The sequence below is a fragment of the Apteryx mantelli genome, chromosome 3 (assembly GCF_036417845.1).
Source record: "Apteryx mantelli isolate bAptMan1 chromosome 3, bAptMan1.hap1, whole genome shotgun sequence".
Classification (NCBI taxonomy): domain Eukaryota; kingdom Metazoa; phylum Chordata; class Aves; order Apterygiformes; family Apterygidae; genus Apteryx; species Apteryx mantelli.
In genome coordinates this window covers 12,386,876-12,405,939 of record NC_089980.1, presented here as the reverse complement: position 1 = coordinate 12,405,939, position 19,064 = coordinate 12,386,876, and the positions used below count along the sequence as shown (strand labels likewise).

Sequence of the window (19,064 nt, the reverse complement as noted above, 5' to 3'; positions counted from 1 at the left end):
GGGGGGGGGGTCTAGAAGAGGTTGGCCAGAGTAAAATGCATTTCTGCTGCACCTGCTGGAGTCGTGTCCCTGGGGACATGTGTAATTCCTGCCCCAGAGCCGTGTTAGGGAGTTGGGAGGTCTAGCTGCCTCATTAAAGTGTCTGAAGATGAAAGTAGCAGAACATCTAACCTCTTGTTTCTACTCATAAAACAGTGTTGAAATGGGAACTATTTTTTTGCATTCCTGGATTTAAAACAAATGTGTGTAATCACTGCAGTTGACTTATTTGGTTAAATCAAACTATTTTGATAGGGAAAGTAGACAAAAGGATCTCTAGGGGAGCAGCTTCACTTAGCATGTCTGATACCATTATTTAAAATGAAAATTCAGGCATAATTTCCCAAATTATTATGATCAGACCAAGTTGCAGTAACAGAAGTTAAGACCATCTGACACTTCCCATAGGGAGACCTCGTTTTCACTTGCTTACCCTTTGCCAAGGAAGGGAGAGGCAAAATCATCTAAGTGCTGCCATACTTCTGCGTCCTTCCCAGACTCCCCCATGGGATGCACACCTTCTCCCAGTGCCCCCGGAGAAAGCCACATCTCCAGATGTAGGCAGGCTGCTGCAGTCAAAGCTCTGCAGTCTGACAGCGCAGCACAGGCACACTCAATGCCAGAGGAGGATCTCCCACCCCACATACATTTCACTGAAAAAATGAAAATGCCAACTATATAAGTATGTTCCTGTACAGTATCAGTCTCTCTACTTAAACGGTAAACATACTATGTTAAAAAAGACATGGCAATGTGTAGAATAGAAACCATTTTCCATGAATATTAAAACTATAAAATATAAGGTTAGATTATACAATGTATTAGAAAAAAGAGAGTATTCTCCATTAAGGGAAAATCATGTTTACTTTAGCATTCTGGATGATGAATTATGAGAAGAGAAAGTGCTTTATAATGAGATTAGATTGCTTGATGCACTGAAAATTACTCTTTGTTCACTTCCTGAGCCTGTCTCGTATTTCTGCTTTAGTTTCTGAAAACAGATGTCTTCTGTCCAGAACTGGCAGGCTGTATTAGTAGTTTCTCAACAAGCCATGATGCAGCGTTTCACACCTTACAAACCCAGTCACAAAACAGACGATACCCACTTTCACATGCAGTGACTTTTAGGGTACAAATTTGCCAGAAGTTAGAAATTCTAACTTTATTTGTATTAAATGTTGGTGATCCAGGCGGCCAATGTTCTTTTTGCTAAATTAAAGAATTACTACTGTGAGGAGTATGGATTTATACAGCCGCAGCTCTTGCCAGTCACATCAATTCTACTATCATAAGTGTTGGTGAGGTCATCTTTTTCTTTTATTTTATTGCAGTTATTCCTGCTTGAGATAAATGAAGCAGTTGGCATGGTTTTCAGTTGCATAATGCTTCTGACTACAGTATTTCCCACCTATGATTTTGGGAGAAATAGGCTATTGAGACAGAAATCCTTTTGCAATATACAGAGTGATGTTAGGGCCAAGATGAAGGAGATCAGCAGCAGGAGCAGCACCAAACAGTTAGGTCAGAATGTATTTTGCCTCTGTTGATGCAGTGGCAGGCTGATATTTTGCAAGCATGGGGTAATGAAGGGAAAAAAAAAACAAAACCATGTGGTGTGCTGCCTCTGCATGTAATTTGATTACCATCGAAGAATGAAATGGAAGCAGCTGAAGGAACAAATCCAGGGCTGCCCTCAGGCACCATGGCAACTGGCCCTTCTTCGTGGGGACGCGGAGAAGGGGGGTGGCCGTTTCAAAATCAAAAATTGCTTTGAATGACTTTGTGTTTGCTGAGCCCTGGGTGTTTGCTTGTCATTACAAACCCGGTGGCCGCAAGGATAATTGTAGGATGTTCAGTGCGTAGTGCAATGTACGCCTGAGCCTTCAGGAAACTGGAGAGAGAGAAAAGATTGCGGAAAATGCTTAAATGTTTGGATACCACAGATGTTTTTTATGCAGCAGGATGAAGGTACTGTTTACATATTATCCTTGGAGTGTAATTGCAAGAATGTAAGATCTTGGGAATCAGAAGTATGTCTCTGTGCTGTAAGAAATGGTGAATAATGATAGTGCTGTGTGTATCTATGAAATTTAAAAGCAATTTTGTACAAACATTTTGTTCACAGCAGGGATTCAAGCGATATTTTCATGCCAGTTTCTACATTATTTCTGGAAAGGTCTTACAGCAAAGAACAATGCTTTTCAATAAAGTACAGATTTCACATCTGGTGCAGCTAATATATACTGTAATGAAAAATGTCCCTGTTGGGTTATATCTACTTAGAATATAAAATACTTCTTCAGAATAATACATGCTCTATTTCTTCTTGAAATTTACCCTGCAAAAATGAACCACCTGGATTACCATGACCCTTAAAGATACTCTTTTTTTCTTTTCTTTTAAAATGATTTATTTATAGCCTTTACAGAATTTTGCAATTTAAAAAGGGGCTAAAATATATCTGAAAATAAATAATTTTGAGTCTGTTACTTACGAAGAGTAATGTAAATCATTATGTATTTTCAGATTGACCATGGGGATGCACCATCAGAAGCCAACAATGAACCTAGGCCAACACCAGCAGAAAATGGAGTAAATTGCACTGCCTCTCTTACACCGAAACCAGCAACTCAGGTTGTCCATAGCCAACCAGCACCAGGTAAAATATAATAATAATAACAAAATTTTTGTAAAATAAATCCGGCTACAGATTTTTCATGTGCTTTAAAGAATAAAAAGGCTTTTTAATAAAACAGATGGGCATTTTCCCACCAGTCTTTTTCAAATACACGAGTGTCTTCTACCTAAGAGCTGAAATTGAAGATCATTATGAGCAAGAAAGTTTGCCGTTGTTTTTTGTTGTTGTTGTTGTTGTTGTTGTAAGTGCAGGAATCTCTTTAAATTACTTTTACAATTATGCCTAATTTGTGCATGTAGTTAGATCTTATTCTACATAAAAAATACACTCTTAGATACTTACATATTCTGTTTTGACACTTCCTCTATAATAAATGCTTGCTAAACCACAATGTTTACAATTTTATGACTGCAGTCTTCATAGGCTTGATCTAACTGACTTCCAAGGAGCTGGATTCATCTCATGTTCAGAAATTTTGCACTGTCATCATAATGTAAAGCAGTTGTACTAACCGTCAGCCTAATACCACTTAAATGACTCAGATGAGTGGTATCAGTGAGTTCAATAACATCCTTCTCATAAGTAAAACAAGGAAGCTCAGGTGGGTTTTTGGAAGGTTACTTTTTGGTGTTGGTTCACAGGACTAGCGTTGCTTTCCATGTTGCTACTTTTCTGTTCAAGAGATGTGTTTTCTCAAATGATTATAAATGCTTATGTCAGCATATGTTCTGTGTCACCTGCCATGTTTTAACATACGATCAAGCAACACAATAATGGCTCTTGTTTTAAAAGAGACAGAGTCAGTGATCTCTTTTATCTCTAGGTTCGGTGAAAGCACCTGCAAAGACAGAAGATCTTATTCAGAGCGTCCTCACAGGTAATAAATATACAGTTTGCTGCATGAGTGATGCACTTTTTTGTCAAGAGAAGCACGTATTTTTGTGAAATGGGCCATCTGGCTTAGGTATTTCTTTGAGTGATTATGATTGCAGTAAGTCATAGCAAATGTACATACCAGCTCTTCTTCCTCAGCTTCGAAGCATGAAATGTTTGAGCACCCATTTCATGAGATCAGTATTGCATCCTTGCAGGGAATTTTTTTTAAATGTCCTTTTTTTGCAATCTTACAGGCACAACACTGTGTTACCATCTCACACAGACAAAAGAATAGCATTATTATCAAAATGGAAGCTAAGCTGCTCCAAATATTGTGAATAGTAGTGAAACTATTTTGTCTCCATTAGCCTTGCGGCGTCCCCATCACTCCTGCAAAATTGGAACTGCTCTGTTACACTAAGCAAACTGTCTGTCCGTCAGGTAGTGCCCTATTGTTCAACTGGGAGTCATATCCTCAGACTTAGAGATAGATTTTAGGTTGCAAATCTCATAATTCAGTTTATTTTTTAGTCATTCCCCTACCTAAGAACTCACTCCCTGTCCAAATCTTGCGTAGGCCTAGATTTAGGTGTGGAAAACAGATAAAACACATGCAAGTCAGTGTGCTGTTTGCCTTGCAGTCTCCCGTATGGACAGTGGAAAGAGGCTGGCCCTGAGCATGGAAGTACCTGCTGGTTTCATACACTCGTTCTGCAGAGAGGTCTGGGAACAGGCTTTCAGTGTGCCTTTCCCAGACCAGTCTCCCCAGATCATGCAAGCCAGGGTTCCCTGCCATCCTTTGCCAGGCTGGTAAACAGCTGGCCATGTATCTCAGCTGATCCAGGGTCTCCAGCATGCGAGAGAATAAGTCTCTCCCAGGGTGCCTACATCCGGTGTTCTGGTTGTGAGCTGAGCTTTTTCAACAGGCCAAGATCTGCGATACTGTCCTTGCTCACCGACCGTTGTCTGTATCTTCTCATCTGTGGGCTTCGGAAGAGAGGCCTCGCAGAACACAGTCCAAAGGAGTTGCTGCCTGCCCGTGGTGATGTGCAGGAGCTGGGTGGGAAGGAGGAAGGAGCTGCATTGGGCATGGTATCAGGGCAGCTGCCCCAGCCAGTGCCCAGGTCGAGGACAGCGTGCAGGCAGCTGAAGTGCTGTTTGTGAAGGGGTTTCAGGCATCAGCACGTTATGTAGCCCCTACAGTTTGCATTTCAGCCATCCATACTCCCTGCCTTGGCAACTGTAGCTTGCAAAACAGACAACCCGAAATAGCAAAGACGACCTGACACGGCTGCTTGCTCCTCCTCATTTAATAACATACCCTGGAAAAAATTTCATCTAGAGAGAAGGGTGACTTGAAGTGTTGGTTCAGTGGATACAGAAAAGAAATGTGATCATGTTTATATATGTTGGGCTAGTTGGAACCTTCTGCATCTGAAAGGGCTTGAGGAAAGGAAGAAAGCATTTCTATTTTGCTGGACGTCTTTCAAAATTTTCACTTCGCTTCCTACTCTTAAATCAGTTAAATTTGCCACAGTATTTTCAGTCTTGTTGGTTTATTTCCAGATAAGTTTACTTGGTTAGTTTAAGCTAGTGCATTCCACTTAACATCAGTAAACAAGCATGCTTTATTTCATTCCCTGCTGATGGCAATTTCTGTGTGCTGGTAACGTATGATTTCAGTCAGTGAAAATTGAAGTGGCTTTTGTTATTACCATTGCAGAAGTAGAAGCACAGACTATTGAGGAGCTAAAACAACAGAAGTCATTTGTTAAGCTTCAGAAGAAGCACTACAAGGAAATGAAGGACCTTGTAAAGAGGCATCACAAGAAAACCACTGATCTTATCAAAGAACACACTGCAAAGTATAATGAAATCCAAAATGACTACCTGCGACGGAGAGCAGTTTTAGAAAAAACAGCAAAAAGAGACAGTAAGAAAAGGTATGTTGAATGCAGCCTTCCTGACTTTAATATTAAAGATCTTTACTCAGTCTTGTTTTATGGTAGACAAATACTATGGAGGTGACATTAGAGTACAGAGAAAAATCAAAAGTGTTCCTAGATAAAATAAAGTCAAAGGCTTTGATATAGAGAAAACAGTGCGAATCATCAGATAAAACCTTCCTCATGATATGCTGCTTCTCCTCTAGAAGCCAGATAAGGTTTTCATGACTTCATACCTCCTTCCCTGTAAATGAGGGCGCACAGTATTTGTGTCTGGAGACTTTCACTTCTGGTATTGTTAAGTAACTCAGCTGTACTGGCAACAGCAGCCAGTGGTTCGGTGGTGAGCTTAATCATAAACTATGTGATGGGGCATCTCCTGCATACTGAGAGTTCAGGAACCAGACTGCAGTGTGAAAGAACTCTGATCCATCTGAGCAATGTGTTTTACCTTCCTGCTCAGATCAGCGGTGGCATGTGTTATCAGAGCACCCCATCATCTCCCATGCTGACCTCCTTTAGGAGAAAGAGTATCTGTTCCATGGGTACTGCAGCCCCATGCTTGATAATGTAACTTTATAATGTAGCTCCTTTGTCAAGCAAGGAGAGTTTTTTTCAAGTAGTAGCAACACATAATCATCTTGCCCATACGGAGGAATCAATTTACTCTAGGCCACCACAGTATGCTTTCTGGAGGTGGAACAAGATCTGAGTATCAAAACAAACAAAATTTAGTCCTCTGTTATGTTATTTGTGGGTAGAATGGATATTCTGAATTTGTTGATGGAAAGTATTGTCTCCAAATTAGAACCCTGGAAAAAAATGGTGCTGGAGTACAAAGCATCAGATATATTTATGTGAAAGAAACACCTGACAGAGTTATTAGCATCTGACTACAGTTTAAATGCTGATCTGTCTAGACCACCCAAGGACTCCTTAATGACTGCTTGACTTTGCCTCTGAGTACGCACCCCTTCTGTACCATGTCTCTCCCTCAGTCTTGCCTTGCCCTATCTCATTGTTTGCTGGTGTCATTTTTACTTTATTTGTTCAGATAGTAGTAAAGGAGCATTGCATTTATGATTATCAGTTTGAAATGCAAAGACTATTGTAGCTCATTAATCTGTCCACAGTTATCATCCATATCGTAGGAGAGTTTAGGTTAATAAGGATCATTTTAACTCCAGGCAAAACTTATGCATACATAAGTACAATCAGCATCTAATATTGTTACAGTTGAGTGTTTAATCAGGCAAGGTACTCTCCCAGATTCTTCTTTCTCCCATCAGGGCCGCATTCTGATTTTAACATAATTTATTTCTTAAAATAATTAGATAATCACAGAAGACCTTTAATTTTTGCACAGAATTGATCGGCTGCAGTTCTTGAAGAAGCAAACATTAAACAAGCAGTAAGAAAATTCCTCAATACTTTTTGCTAGGAGACCATCAGAGAAAAAAGCTACAAGCATTCTCTGGCTACTAAACTTGTTGATAATACCTCTGATTATAAGTAACTGGGATTCAGGCCATAAGATGTCCCTAGAAAGGAGCTTATTCATTTCTGCTTGCTTGATGACAGAACGTCATTTGCTTAATAGGAACTTAATACTCATGATACGTCTATGTTCAGCTGGCCTCAACTGTAGCTAGTTTTCAGGCTTCTAGTTACTACACTTGAGTTTTCTAAACTCCCTTAATGACTGGTTGTCAACTGCATACACTGGCATTTTATATGCCATATTTTCCAGTATCGACATGTGGGGGACACAGTGCCAGACAAAACAATTTCAGATTTCTTTCTTTTCTCTAGCATATCCCATTCAAATTTAAGCAGAAAAACAAACTGAATAAATAAAATGACTCATTTAGCTTTGAGTAAAAAGGATTTTAGTTTTTTATTTCATTTTGATCTGACCATAAATCATTCATGATAATCTGGCGATAAAACACTCCACTCTCCTTCATTATGCCAAGCTGTCACAGTAATTTCAGAGATGTGAAGTTTTATGTGCAGATACTAAGAAATCTGAAGGTTAAAAAAATCTGATGTTGAATTTCAAAAAGGCAGGAATGTATATTTAGGGCTTTTCAAACTTGCAAGTACATATTATCTCAGGCAGAAAACTTCTAATAGAATGCTGCTTCCCAGCAAAAAGGCAATTTTTATCATTTTAAACTATTACTGAAGCTGTTTGCCTGTAACTAGAGTACAAATCACTACTTTATCAGGAGTCCCTGTGTCAGATTGTCACACAAATGTGTTGCCTGTGATCAGCAGCAACCGATGTTTTATGCCCGTTTCTGAAATTCAGCCAAGATTTGGTGAAGTTGATGTCTGTGGGGTGATTGGGCTGTTTATTTATAAGCTTGTATTTTACTGGTGTAGTTCTGAAGTTTCTGTTTAATTCACATGTCACTTAAAAGACAAGTCTTAGTATTCTAGGTCACATTTAGAGGTAGGTCTTGTTTCTTTTCCCCAGCAACACAAAGGAAATGTCGGCTTCTAGAGGCCTGGAAGTGGATAAAGCAGTTCCGTGGGTGCCTGGTTATAGGGAATCTTGGCAGCTGCAGTTACAGCTCATAGATATAGAGTCTGGTTCACCCCCCTCATGGCAGCTTTGTAAAATGAGATTTAAAAGCAATACCCATTTCATTACTAGACGTTCAAGACTTTTTTCCGTAAAAGATTAAATTAGTGTCATAATGGACTCATTACAGCTGAAATCGTCTTCACGCCCTATATGTGGTACTGCAAAACTTGATGGGCCATATGTAAGCCAGCTGCTTAAAAACAGAGATCAAGGATTGGGCAGAGCGTACCTACCTCGTGGCTTAGAGCTGGCGTGTGTTTGTGTGTGTTGCTGCAGATCTGACGCGGGGAGCCCCGACCACAGTTCATCAACTATTGAACAGGAGTTAGCCGCGCTTGACTCGGAAATGACCCAGAAGTTAGTTGAGCTGAAGGAGAAGCAACAACAGCAGCTGCTAAATCTCCGGCAGGAGCAGTATTACAGTGAAAAGTACCAGAAACGGGAGCACATTAAGCTGGTACGTTTGTTCTGGCGTCCGCTTTTCTTTAGCCATCCCTCAGTCGGTAATGAAAGCAGTGTGACGTTATAATTAAGTGGTGTTTCCCCTTGCTTGGAGGCCACTTCAGGGCTTGATTTCCCTGTGGCCCACAGCCACTTCAAGGGTTTCCTGTGTCCCTCTGTCGCTAGCGCTTCTAACACGCTTCAAGGGCTTCGGGTAGAAGGCATAAAGGCAATACGGTTATTATTACTGCTAAGTCCTCTAGTTCTACAAGTTCCAGTTTATTGCTGTGTTTGGATGGTGTTTCCATTTTGTTCTGTCGCTTTTTTGAACGTACAACGCTTGAGGAGGCAGGATTAGCTGGGAAACAAATTGAAACACCACAAAAATAAACAAATGAAAGTAGCTTCAAACGTTCCCCGGGGCACAGAGTTGTGCCTGAAAGTATTCTTACTGCAGATCGAATGCTTTAAAGGGATGCAGAGCATCAGCTGTATATGGTGAGGAAATATTTTGCACGTATCAGTCCCAGGCAGCTTGTGTTTTTACAGCTGGAGTTTGGCTGACGGCTGTGTTAGGACCATAGGCCCTGCGAGCGAGAACGGAGGAGCTTCAGCAGATGGCAGCTCGCGCTGATGAATGTTCCAAGGCTTAAAAGAACATTTTTAAAGGGAGTTGTGGGAGCGCTAACTGTTTCTCAGACTCCAGAAAATCGTATCTTGCAGTATTTCCTGTTATGTGGAGTTTTGCTTCTGTGGCGTTGCGTGAAGTGATTTGCCTGTTCTGTCCTGCCGTCCAAAAAGCGGGCCAGAGTGTGTGGCAAGAGCTTAGCAATGCCTCTTCACAAATACGTTCCCGCGGGTCAGGGCACGGCGCTGCAGCTCCCAGGCACTGCCCCCCGTGGCTGTGGCCATCTGTGAATCCCTTCGGTGCTCAGGAGCAAGAACAGCTCCGGAGCGCCCGCATGGGTGCCCCGGGAGGGAGCCTCCTCGCCTGCGCCCAAGGGGAGCGCCTCCGAGCGTCAGCTACTCCGCGCTGCTGTGCCACCTTGGGAAACCAGGCGGAAAAGCCCTCGCGCCATCTATCCCGTGTTCGGACGTGTTTTCTCAAGAAGTTTAAATTAGTGGAAGGATTAGAGGAGGGGAGGCAGGAGGTGGAGGCTATAGCCAGAGCTCTGCCCTGTCCGTCACTGAGAGTCGATGGCAGCATCCAGCTGCACCGCGTTCGGGAGCTGAAGGCACAGAGCTACAGGAAAGGGCCTGAATATTTACAGTTGGGTTAGGACCAAAAATCGAGCCTTTATGCACACTGGTGAGTGGTTACTCCTATGGGGTCCAATAACAATGGTTGGCTGCATCTCAGGGTTGCTTTTTTTTTAGTTTGTTACGTGTCAAGTATTTTTAATTTCTATAGAAACAAACCATTTTGGACCCACGCAGTTGTGAGGGTTCACGTTGTAAGTTAACTCATTTCTGATTTCAAAACGGAAAATGGCAGTTCCCAAAGCCAAGTCACATTTTCTGCCTCGTTCAGTTAGGTGGTGTCATGATAAATTCATTTTTTAACATAGAACTTTTAGACAATTTTCCCTGTGAGCTGTGTTGGAATTAATATTTGTTCTGGTTAAAACTTGGCTTACAGATGAGAGATTCATTCTGAGTTCTTACTTTTAGAGGAGTATCAGTATCTCAGTATCTTCTTTTATCTAAGGAAAGGAAAGCTGAATCAGACCAGCTAAGCATTTTTATACATTCTCCGGTTCGTAGTTCTGAGAGGGTCATTTTACAGAATCAGACTTAAACTGCAGAGGTGATCAAGTCAAATTGTTCAGTTTTCTGCTTTAATTCACCATTCTTTGAACTTAAATATAAGCCCTGCCCGTGTAAAACAATACTCTCCCCTGAGCATCATCACCACGTGCCTGCTTATTTTCACTGTAGGGGAAACTGAGGCACAGATAAGTTAGGGATCTTGTCTTGTTCACAGCTCAGTCAACTAGAACTTTTTTTTTTAACCAGTGTCAGCAGAAATGAGATTGAACCTAATGCAGCACAGCAGATTTCAGACCTAGAACCCAGATTTTCTGAATCCAGTGTTCTATGTTCAAAAGGTAGCTTGTTCTTCCTTGGCTATCGTGCATGAATTTTCGATATCCACCTGGCCACAGGGAAATCCAAGCTGTTCCGTGTAATAATTTTCTATGCAAGATAATTTTTTCAGCACTCCCAGAGAACCTCGAAGTATTCAGTGACAGAAATTTAATTTGTAATTTGTATTGTGCAAATTCAGTTTGTAAGCATTTATGAATTATCATAAGTATTTTAATTCATACCAAAAGTAACATCCAGTAAGTATCTTCTGATTTTACATTTATTGTTCTCTCCTTGAAGTACAGAGAGCTAGTAGTTAGTTTCTGTGTAAGTCTGGTCTTATACAAGTCTGGACTGCTCAAGTTAAGAATGCATTTTCACGGATAAGAACATTTGCTAGCTTTTAATCATAAGTAACTAATCAGTGAATGGTATAACACTTTCACATGTCTGCCACAGACTTTTGAGGAAACTTAGATTCATGTATGATGTTTAGCTGAAAATACCTATTTTTGTTTTTTGGGTTTTTTTAGCTTATTCAGAAGTTGACAGATGTAGCAGAGGAGTGTCAGAACAGCCAGCTAAAGAAACTGAAAGAAACTTGTGAAAAGTAAGGTGCCATTCCCTTATAATTGATCACAACTCCCTGTCTTTTTTGTTTAGATACATTTTGAACTTACCTTTATTTTCTTATGCTTTAGAGAAAAGAAGGAATTGAAGAAAAAAATGGACAAGAAGAGGCAAGAAAAGATCACAGAAGCAAAATCTAAGGATAAAAATCAAATGGAAGAGTAAGTGTATCCCTCAATCCATATCCTTATGTGTTATGAGGAGATGCAAGGTTTTTCATGACTGGAAAATCAAAAGAAAGGTCTCAAAGCTAAATACAGGGTAGCTTTTAGTCAGACAGTAATAGCTGACTAGAGGAGTGGAGTCCTAACTAATTTAATTTCTTGGGACAAATCTAATCTCCTTTTCTGCAAACATTGAGAGTCTGGGGCTGCTGCAAAGGGGCAGTTGCATGCTATGGGGACATGTTTGTGCGTGGCATGAGAATAAGGGAGGGAGAAGAGGTTGGGTGACAGAATGATTCACCCAGACCCTGTTCTTCCAAACTCTACTGCTCTGAGTGTGGCTATAAATAGACTTAGTGGCTTCAGTTCCTGCAACTTTGAATTTCACCTTAACATAGGTTTTTATTTGTGAGTTACCTTTTCTTCTTAAATCTGTTAAAGCTGCTCTCTAAATAGCAACAACATATCGGAGGGTTTGCTCTACTTTTGTGATAAATTCCCCCCAGATGCTGTGCTACTGATTTGCCTCCAGTGACAATTTTATGCAGTTCCTCCTAGTGAAAGAAAGAACTGAGCTCTCAGGGTGCAGTTTCTGTGAACAGGGACAGAAATATTAATTTCGTTTGCCCACCACAAGACAATACGAACTGTGGTTGTGCAAGTTGATTATATTCTTCCCAAGTGTATCGAGGTTTGTTTGTCCTTCATTTGTTGTGGCAAACAGCTCAGAAAGAAAATGGAACATTTAATCTTAGGCTATTTGTTATCAGTGTTTATTTTAGTAAACTGTAAGAATAGTTAAAAATGCAGGAGGGACATTAAAAATCCAAAATATCTGACTTTTGCCATATAACAAAGGCACAACTCTGTTGTTTTTTATAGGTAAAAAGATATATGCAAAGTTTTGAGCTCCTCAACATAGAATGTGTGTATTTGGCAGTGTTGAAAGGAGGGGACGCGCTCACAAGCACACGCATATGCACACACACACAAGAACTGCTTCAGATATGAGAACAGAGATTAGAGAGTTTTATTAAGCATCCTAGTGAAAAGATAACAAAACGAGAATGATTGATTATAAAAAAAAGAGGGAGAATTATTTAAGCTGGTTAGAGTTGTTAAAATGGCATGAAAGTCATACTAGAAAAAAGCAGTTGGTCATTATTATAGTGGTATAATCAATTGCAGTAGGAAATGATTTGCCAGATGAGAGGTTGATGAGACACCAGAGAGAAAGGTTCAAAAACAGGCCAGAAAAAATTATTTTATTTGTTTTCCTTTTATTTTTTCCTCATGTTTCCCAAAGGCTTTCCTTTGCCAGGATTTTGAAAGAGCCCTTGGGAAAGGTGAGATGGGAACTGCATGGGAAACTATGCTTTTCTCTGTCAAGAAAAGCAGTTTGTCCTCACTCTTACAGTGGGACAGGGAGTAGGAGACCTTCTGGCAAATCCCATCTGAGTCATCTGTGGTAGACTATTGTTTATTTGAAGATTTTCTTATGCAAATTTGGGAAAGAACATAACACAGAGACAATATATTATATTAATTGTTCTTGCTTAGTTTTTTAATTCTTACATGTGCCCAGGACTTGTATAACCACCTAAAGACATCAGATTTTAGTGCCACCTGAATAGGTAGCAATTCACTGTTCTTGACTTAGGCAGTTAGGTTTTAGAGTGCTGTCCTGGATCTGGTCAACTCAGGTTTCCATGAATTATTATTTTATGTGCCTTCATCCCTTTAGGGGATCTCTTCTTCAGCCTTTCTCCAAAACCTACCTAATAACAATCTCACTGAGTCACTTAAAATTCAAATATTTCCTCCAAGTTCAGCTTTCTGTGGTTTGAATAGCAAAGTTGTGGACTAAAAATGAGTCTGCCCTGAGCTTAGCGGGAGATTTGCCATTGTCTCCAAGATGTCACCAGTAGGATCTGTTTGCTGGCAGAGACTACTTCACTACTGTATATTATGTGCCACAAAGTGGCACTGTGCATCAACTTATGGTTGTGCATTCTCTTAGAAGTCCATTTAGGGACTTAAAAACTGCAGCCGTCACCTTGAAGGTGTAGCAACCCCCTATGGGGACCACCTGTGAAAGAGCAGGATTTTTGTTGTGGTAGGTCATGGTGGAGTCTGAACACTCCATACAATTAAGATGCACCCTATTAAGAATGGCACATCTAGAAAGCGGATAAAACTTAGGTAGGCAGATCCATACATTCAAAACATAGCCTTGCTCATTTTTTGGGGAGCTATGGCAGCTTAAAATACATTGATGTGGTCTTACTGACTGCAATAACTTCCTGATTGCTCCTCCCCAGAGAGAAGACTGAAATGATTCGATCGTATATCCAGGAGGTGGTGCAGTACATAAAAAGGGTATGTCAGGCCATTGCATGTGTTTATTTTTCATTTTGGGGGGTAAAATGTCAACCTGCATGTTCTGTGTCTTTTTACACTGAAGATTGTAAGCTTCTAAAGATGATGCGAGTGCAGGTTTTTAGCAGATGCTCTGTAGACCACTGTTGCCATTCCGCTTAAAGCAAAACTGGAATTTCAGGTAGTTCTTGAGTAATTGTTAGTCGGTCTTTGGGTGCATGATGGTGAGAGGAGCAGATTTCAATACAGTTGTGATTTGATCTTTGAATGTTCTGTGTTTATTCATGGGAAATGTACTCCATGGTTGCTTTCAGATACTGAGAAATGTTTTGTTTGTTTGTGTGTTTTTTTTAATTGGCTTGCTGTCTCATGAATGCAACGATAGCATAGGAACTGCTACAGTTACTAAACGTTTAATTGCAGAGTATATTTTAACCTTAATTACATTTGTACAGATTCTAAGAGCTCTGTAAATACAAGTCAAAGAATTTCATTACAGATGTAAACTTTTCTGTAGCTGAAGGTGGTTTACTCTGGGCTGAATGTAAGCACCACAGTGTTTTGCTGTGAAATTACGGTGAAACGTGCCACTATTGATTTTTTTCTTAATTTCAGTGCAGAGAAAGTTTGATTCTAAAGCTGGCCCGTTTTCGCTCAAAAATGATTTGATTCAGGAAACAACCTAAAGAATGTGTTTAGCAATTTAAGTAGGTTTAATTCCTGCTGGAATAAGGCACATGTTTGAGTGCTCTGTTAAATGAGGGCCAAAATTTGTCAGCCTGCTCGTTCAGGACTCTGGGACTGCAGGTCCTCTTTTTCTGGGGACAGGAGAATGCTTTTAGTAGCATTACAGTCTACACTAAATATTGTAGACATTTCTGATTTTAAATCCTATGTATGAAATTTGATATATACTGTCCACCTAACAATGGTTACAGCAGTGGAGCTCAGTGATGCTTATGAGAATGGTGTGTAAGCTTATGTTAGAAATAATCACAGTTTTGATGATAACATTTTAATTTTGGTGGATTAAAAACTTTGGGGGGAATGAGGGTGGGAAAGGGAGGATGTGCAATGCCTGAAACAGGACTCTGGTATTTTCTTATAGCTAGAAGATGCTCAAAGTAAAAGACAGGAGAAACTTGTCGAAAAACACAAGGAGATTCGTCAGCAAATACTGGATGAAAAACCCAAGGTAAAGAGTTTTGAACAATGTTATACTGCTTAAAAATGTTCTTCAGAAAAGAAAGTGTTCTGTGCATCAGGTAGGCTGGTGTTTAAACGTGACAGTCCATCCATACATACATCATAGCTATTTCTTCTAATGTTCAGGATGAAAAACAGATCAAGTAGCAACCTAGTAAGGAGTACTACCTCAGGTCCAGGTACCACATAAGTGGGTTTATTTTTTTAGTACTTCCAGCATATTGTTAAAAAGCCTTCAGTGTAAATGGTGCTTCTGACCAGCAGAGTGTGCCCTTCACTCTGAGGTGCTTTAGCTGTACAAAAACAAAACACAGTTTACACTGAAAAGAAAAAGAGATATCTTTTTAGCATGCTTGCCTCAGATATTTATGATAATTGATGAGGATATATTTTTGTGAAAAACAATGAGCAATTTTCATAATATAAGTGCTTAGTATGATATATTATGAGCTGGATTTCCTGTATTTGATTTTGTGCACTGCATCTATGTGCAATATTCTGAAACACAAACCCTTTTTGATTCTAAAGACCATGGGCTGAGTCTTGCTCCGAGTGAAGCTGGTGGTAGTTTTGCCATTGCCTTCAGTGGAGAAAGTTCAGAATTCTTCATTTGGATATGATTTTTCTGTGGGAAAACCTCCGTAACTATATAATCAGACTGTTTGTACAGAGATATGTTTTCATCAGAGTTCATATCCAAGTATGATTCTCCACAGCCCTTTGTGTCATCTCTGCTTTCATTTTTTCTGCACTAGCTCAAATACGTGTTCTAGGCTTCGCTTTTAGTTTCTTGTCTGTGTCCACAGTCCTAATGTCTCCCTGCTTGCGTTAAAGCTGGAATTTTAGTACTGATGTCAGCTAATCAGTGTTGTCATCTCATTTCTATGAAATATCAAGAGAAGAAGTTAGGCTAACGTCTGAATAGCTAGCAGTTTGCAGTAGTTTAGAAAAAGAAAAATATTTGTATTTCTAATTTTCTACTCGATTTGAATACTCATTTTATAAATAAGTCAGAACTTTTCAATGTTCTGGGCATCTTTCAAAAGAAAGTTCAAAATATGTTTTGAATTTGATGTTTTAGGATCATGAGCTTCTCAGGCATGTGAATTTAAAAAATTGGAGTTTAAACGCTGAATGTAATTCAAAGAATAATCCGTCAGTACTTCTAATATCAGTTTTTCACAAATACTTGGACACTTTACTTCTTTGTGTCTATATCCTTTTTTTTTTTTTTAGTTTGTTGATTCATTGATAAGTAGCAGATCTGTAGTGAAAATTTGTCACTAAGTATTTGGGTTGCATTTTGAAGGACTATACTGGATTGGTGGCATTAGACTCTTCCCTCAGCTGTCCCCATGCCAAAAGTTGGGCCAGGGCACTAAGCAATTGCAGACGCCTTGTCTGCCCCTGCATCTGGCCGTCAGTGAAAGCGCTGCAGCAATCAGCGCTCCGTAGTCAGCGCTCTCCATTTCTCCTGGGAAAATCCTCTGCAGTATCATGCCTCACAGGGACTGGCTGCTTTCTTTCATTTCCCACATACCGAAACGCACAGGCTTTGCTGAATATATGATGGTATATGCCTCTTACTGGCATGAGAGGATTTAGGCAAAACATAATTACTCATTTTATTAAGTCTGTTTTTATTTTTTGGTTCATATTTTGTATTCATATTTGCTTCCTAAGCTTGCTTAGTGACAGGGTATATGATATAAAATAGATCAAATATCTTCCCAGTTGAGAAGAACCAATGTATTTAATGCAAATATCAGCCATTCTAAGGATAACTTTCTAATGGGCTGGCCTCTCATGCTTCAGTATCCTAACTCCCACTAAAATTCATGCTAGCTATGTCAAAAGGGGTTTCTGGCAGGACCTACTCAAGCCCTAAACAAAAATGTTATATTATTAAGAGGGAAAGAATTCCTATTTTCGTATTCTTACCAATAATTCCACTGGAGACAGATGTGCCATCATTAATCACTGTAATTTGGTTATTTATCCGGGACTTGCAGTTTGTTGTGCTATGACTCGGTGTACCGAGCTCTGTCATAGCCGGCAAGAGCATTGCTTCCCAAGGCATTGGCAGCAGGCTGCCATAGCAATGAGATTATTATTTTTTGAAGTGCGAGTCTGCAGCTTCCTTTGTTCCGGTGTGGGGAGGTCACCAGAGGGTGATTTGCCTTAGGGTGCCGACATGTTAGACACCAACTTGTAAAAACTGCACAATCTCCATGCAAATTAGTTCAATGTGCTGAAGGTGGAGGGCTTGCTTTTTGTTTTGTTTTAAAATATCATGTGTCTAGATGGAGGTACTTAACTCAGAACTGATTTACACCCTTAAACTCTGCGTTTCCCTCACATATATCATTTCTTTATAGTGTTTAGATGTGAGACTGTGTTTCAGCTTTCGTTTGCAGGACTCTCATATAAAAAATGCCTTTCTCTCGTACAAGAGTAGAAGAGAGTTTTACTTCCTGAACTGATGCTGTTAGGAGAAAGGTTGGAAACAATTATTCAGCCTGTTGTGATCCCCCGGAAGTCAATGCAAGCACTGGCTTTAATGGGCCCAAAATTTCATACTGTATCTGCCAACGTAATGAGGATACGTTAATTGCAAACTAATCTCTGATGCTGTAGAAACTAGAAATCATCACATCCCTCTGTGTGTATGGAAACAGGCCAGCCATTCCCACAACCGTGTTTGGAAAAGAAAAATCTCACCTTCTCAAGAAGTCAAAGACTGACTGACCATACGTCAAGAAATTTCTAGCTTGAGTGCCATTTCAGAGAAAGTACAGTGGAAACAAAATTTAAATGCTCTCATGCTGCTGTCTTTTTCCTAACAGCATCATTACTGAACAAGCCCATATGTATTTTCTTTTCTCCTTTGTTTTCTTTGGGTTTTTTAATTTATCTTTCTGCAGCTTTATTATCAGCAGCAGCTTGTGGTTTTTTCTCCCCCATTCTACTTCTTTGTCCTCTTCTCTTAGTTCTTAATACACATTAAGCTTGTCCTGTCCTTATCTGCTTTCCCTTGAGCATCTCTTCCACATACTCTGAAGGCTGCTATAGAAACACAGCTCTTTACACCTCGGTACTGAATTCTGTACATTAGAGCGGTATGTGATTTTAGATTATCCACTCCAGTGTGTCTGGCAGTCCCTAACTAAGCACAACAGAGTGCGTTGAGGATGGGCATGGTCGTTGCATCTCGGTTTCTTTGTTCTTGACAGACTGTGCATCAAATTAAACATAAATCAAGTGCGTTTCCTCCCCCTCCCCTCTTTCCTCCCATTTCTTTGTAATTACAAAAATCAATACACATGAGACATGACAAGGAATTAATTATTTTTCTGAGAATTGACTCACTTACAGTAAATAGACCCAGGCCCCCTCTAATTGAAATCAATGAGAGTTTTGTTATTGAGACTCATGGGCCAGAGTTACACATTCAAATGTCCACCTAATAGCTGAGACTCCTGTGCTGTTGAAAAGAGCCCCAGCACCCATTCAAATTAACTGGACTCTTTTGGACCATGTTCTTACAGTCAGCGTGTTCTTAAAGTCAGAGCTGTCAAGGGAGTTGTAAGGTATGTGGTTCCTGGTCCTGTAGCCTGCGTTCGTGTTTCTGCTCCCACCTACTCTGCTGTCCACAATCCCACCTTAGCCAAGTCCTGCCAGATGGTATATGCTCCTATAGAGATGGGGAAGCCTGGCACTCTTCAGGGTAAGGCTTCATCTAGGCAAAGGGTGCATCAGATCTGTAGAGGAGCCATAAGCAGTGCAAGCTTTCTCATAGGTGTTGCCTGTCTCTCTTTTTCCCACATGAATTGAGTACAGCCCTAAGGTATGAAATTCCTTTTTTCCCCTCAAAAAGTATAATGAAAACAATTTAAAAATATGTATAACTTGGTTCGTGATAATGGCGAGTAAAAGCATCTGATGCATACTAAATCACTTTCAAAGAACACATTTATTATCTCACAGCATGACATGCATAATTAATTGCATGCAAGGGGAGTCGACACTTCTATATCCAATCAATAATTAATATTAGCACTGTA

General features: G+C 40.0%; 1 protein-coding gene across 1 annotated transcript in view; it reads left to right on the top strand.

Moving 5' to 3' along the window:
* PLCB1 (phospholipase C beta 1) overlaps positions 1–19,064 on the top strand; it is a 442,993-nt gene that overhangs the window by 356,848 nt on the left and 67,081 nt on the right. The window contains exons 24-31 of the mRNA XM_067292708.1: positions 2,566–2,698; positions 3,501–3,554; positions 5,277–5,496; positions 8,369–8,549; positions 11,155–11,231; positions 11,323–11,412; positions 13,737–13,794; positions 14,903–14,989. Of these exons, the coding sequence (XP_067148809.1) occupies positions 2,566–2,698; positions 3,501–3,554; positions 5,277–5,496; positions 8,369–8,549; positions 11,155–11,231; positions 11,323–11,412; positions 13,737–13,794; positions 14,903–14,989 (900 nt within the window). The remainder of the gene's footprint in view (positions 1–2,565; positions 2,699–3,500; positions 3,555–5,276; positions 5,497–8,368; positions 8,550–11,154; positions 11,232–11,322; positions 11,413–13,736; positions 13,795–14,902; positions 14,990–19,064) is intronic.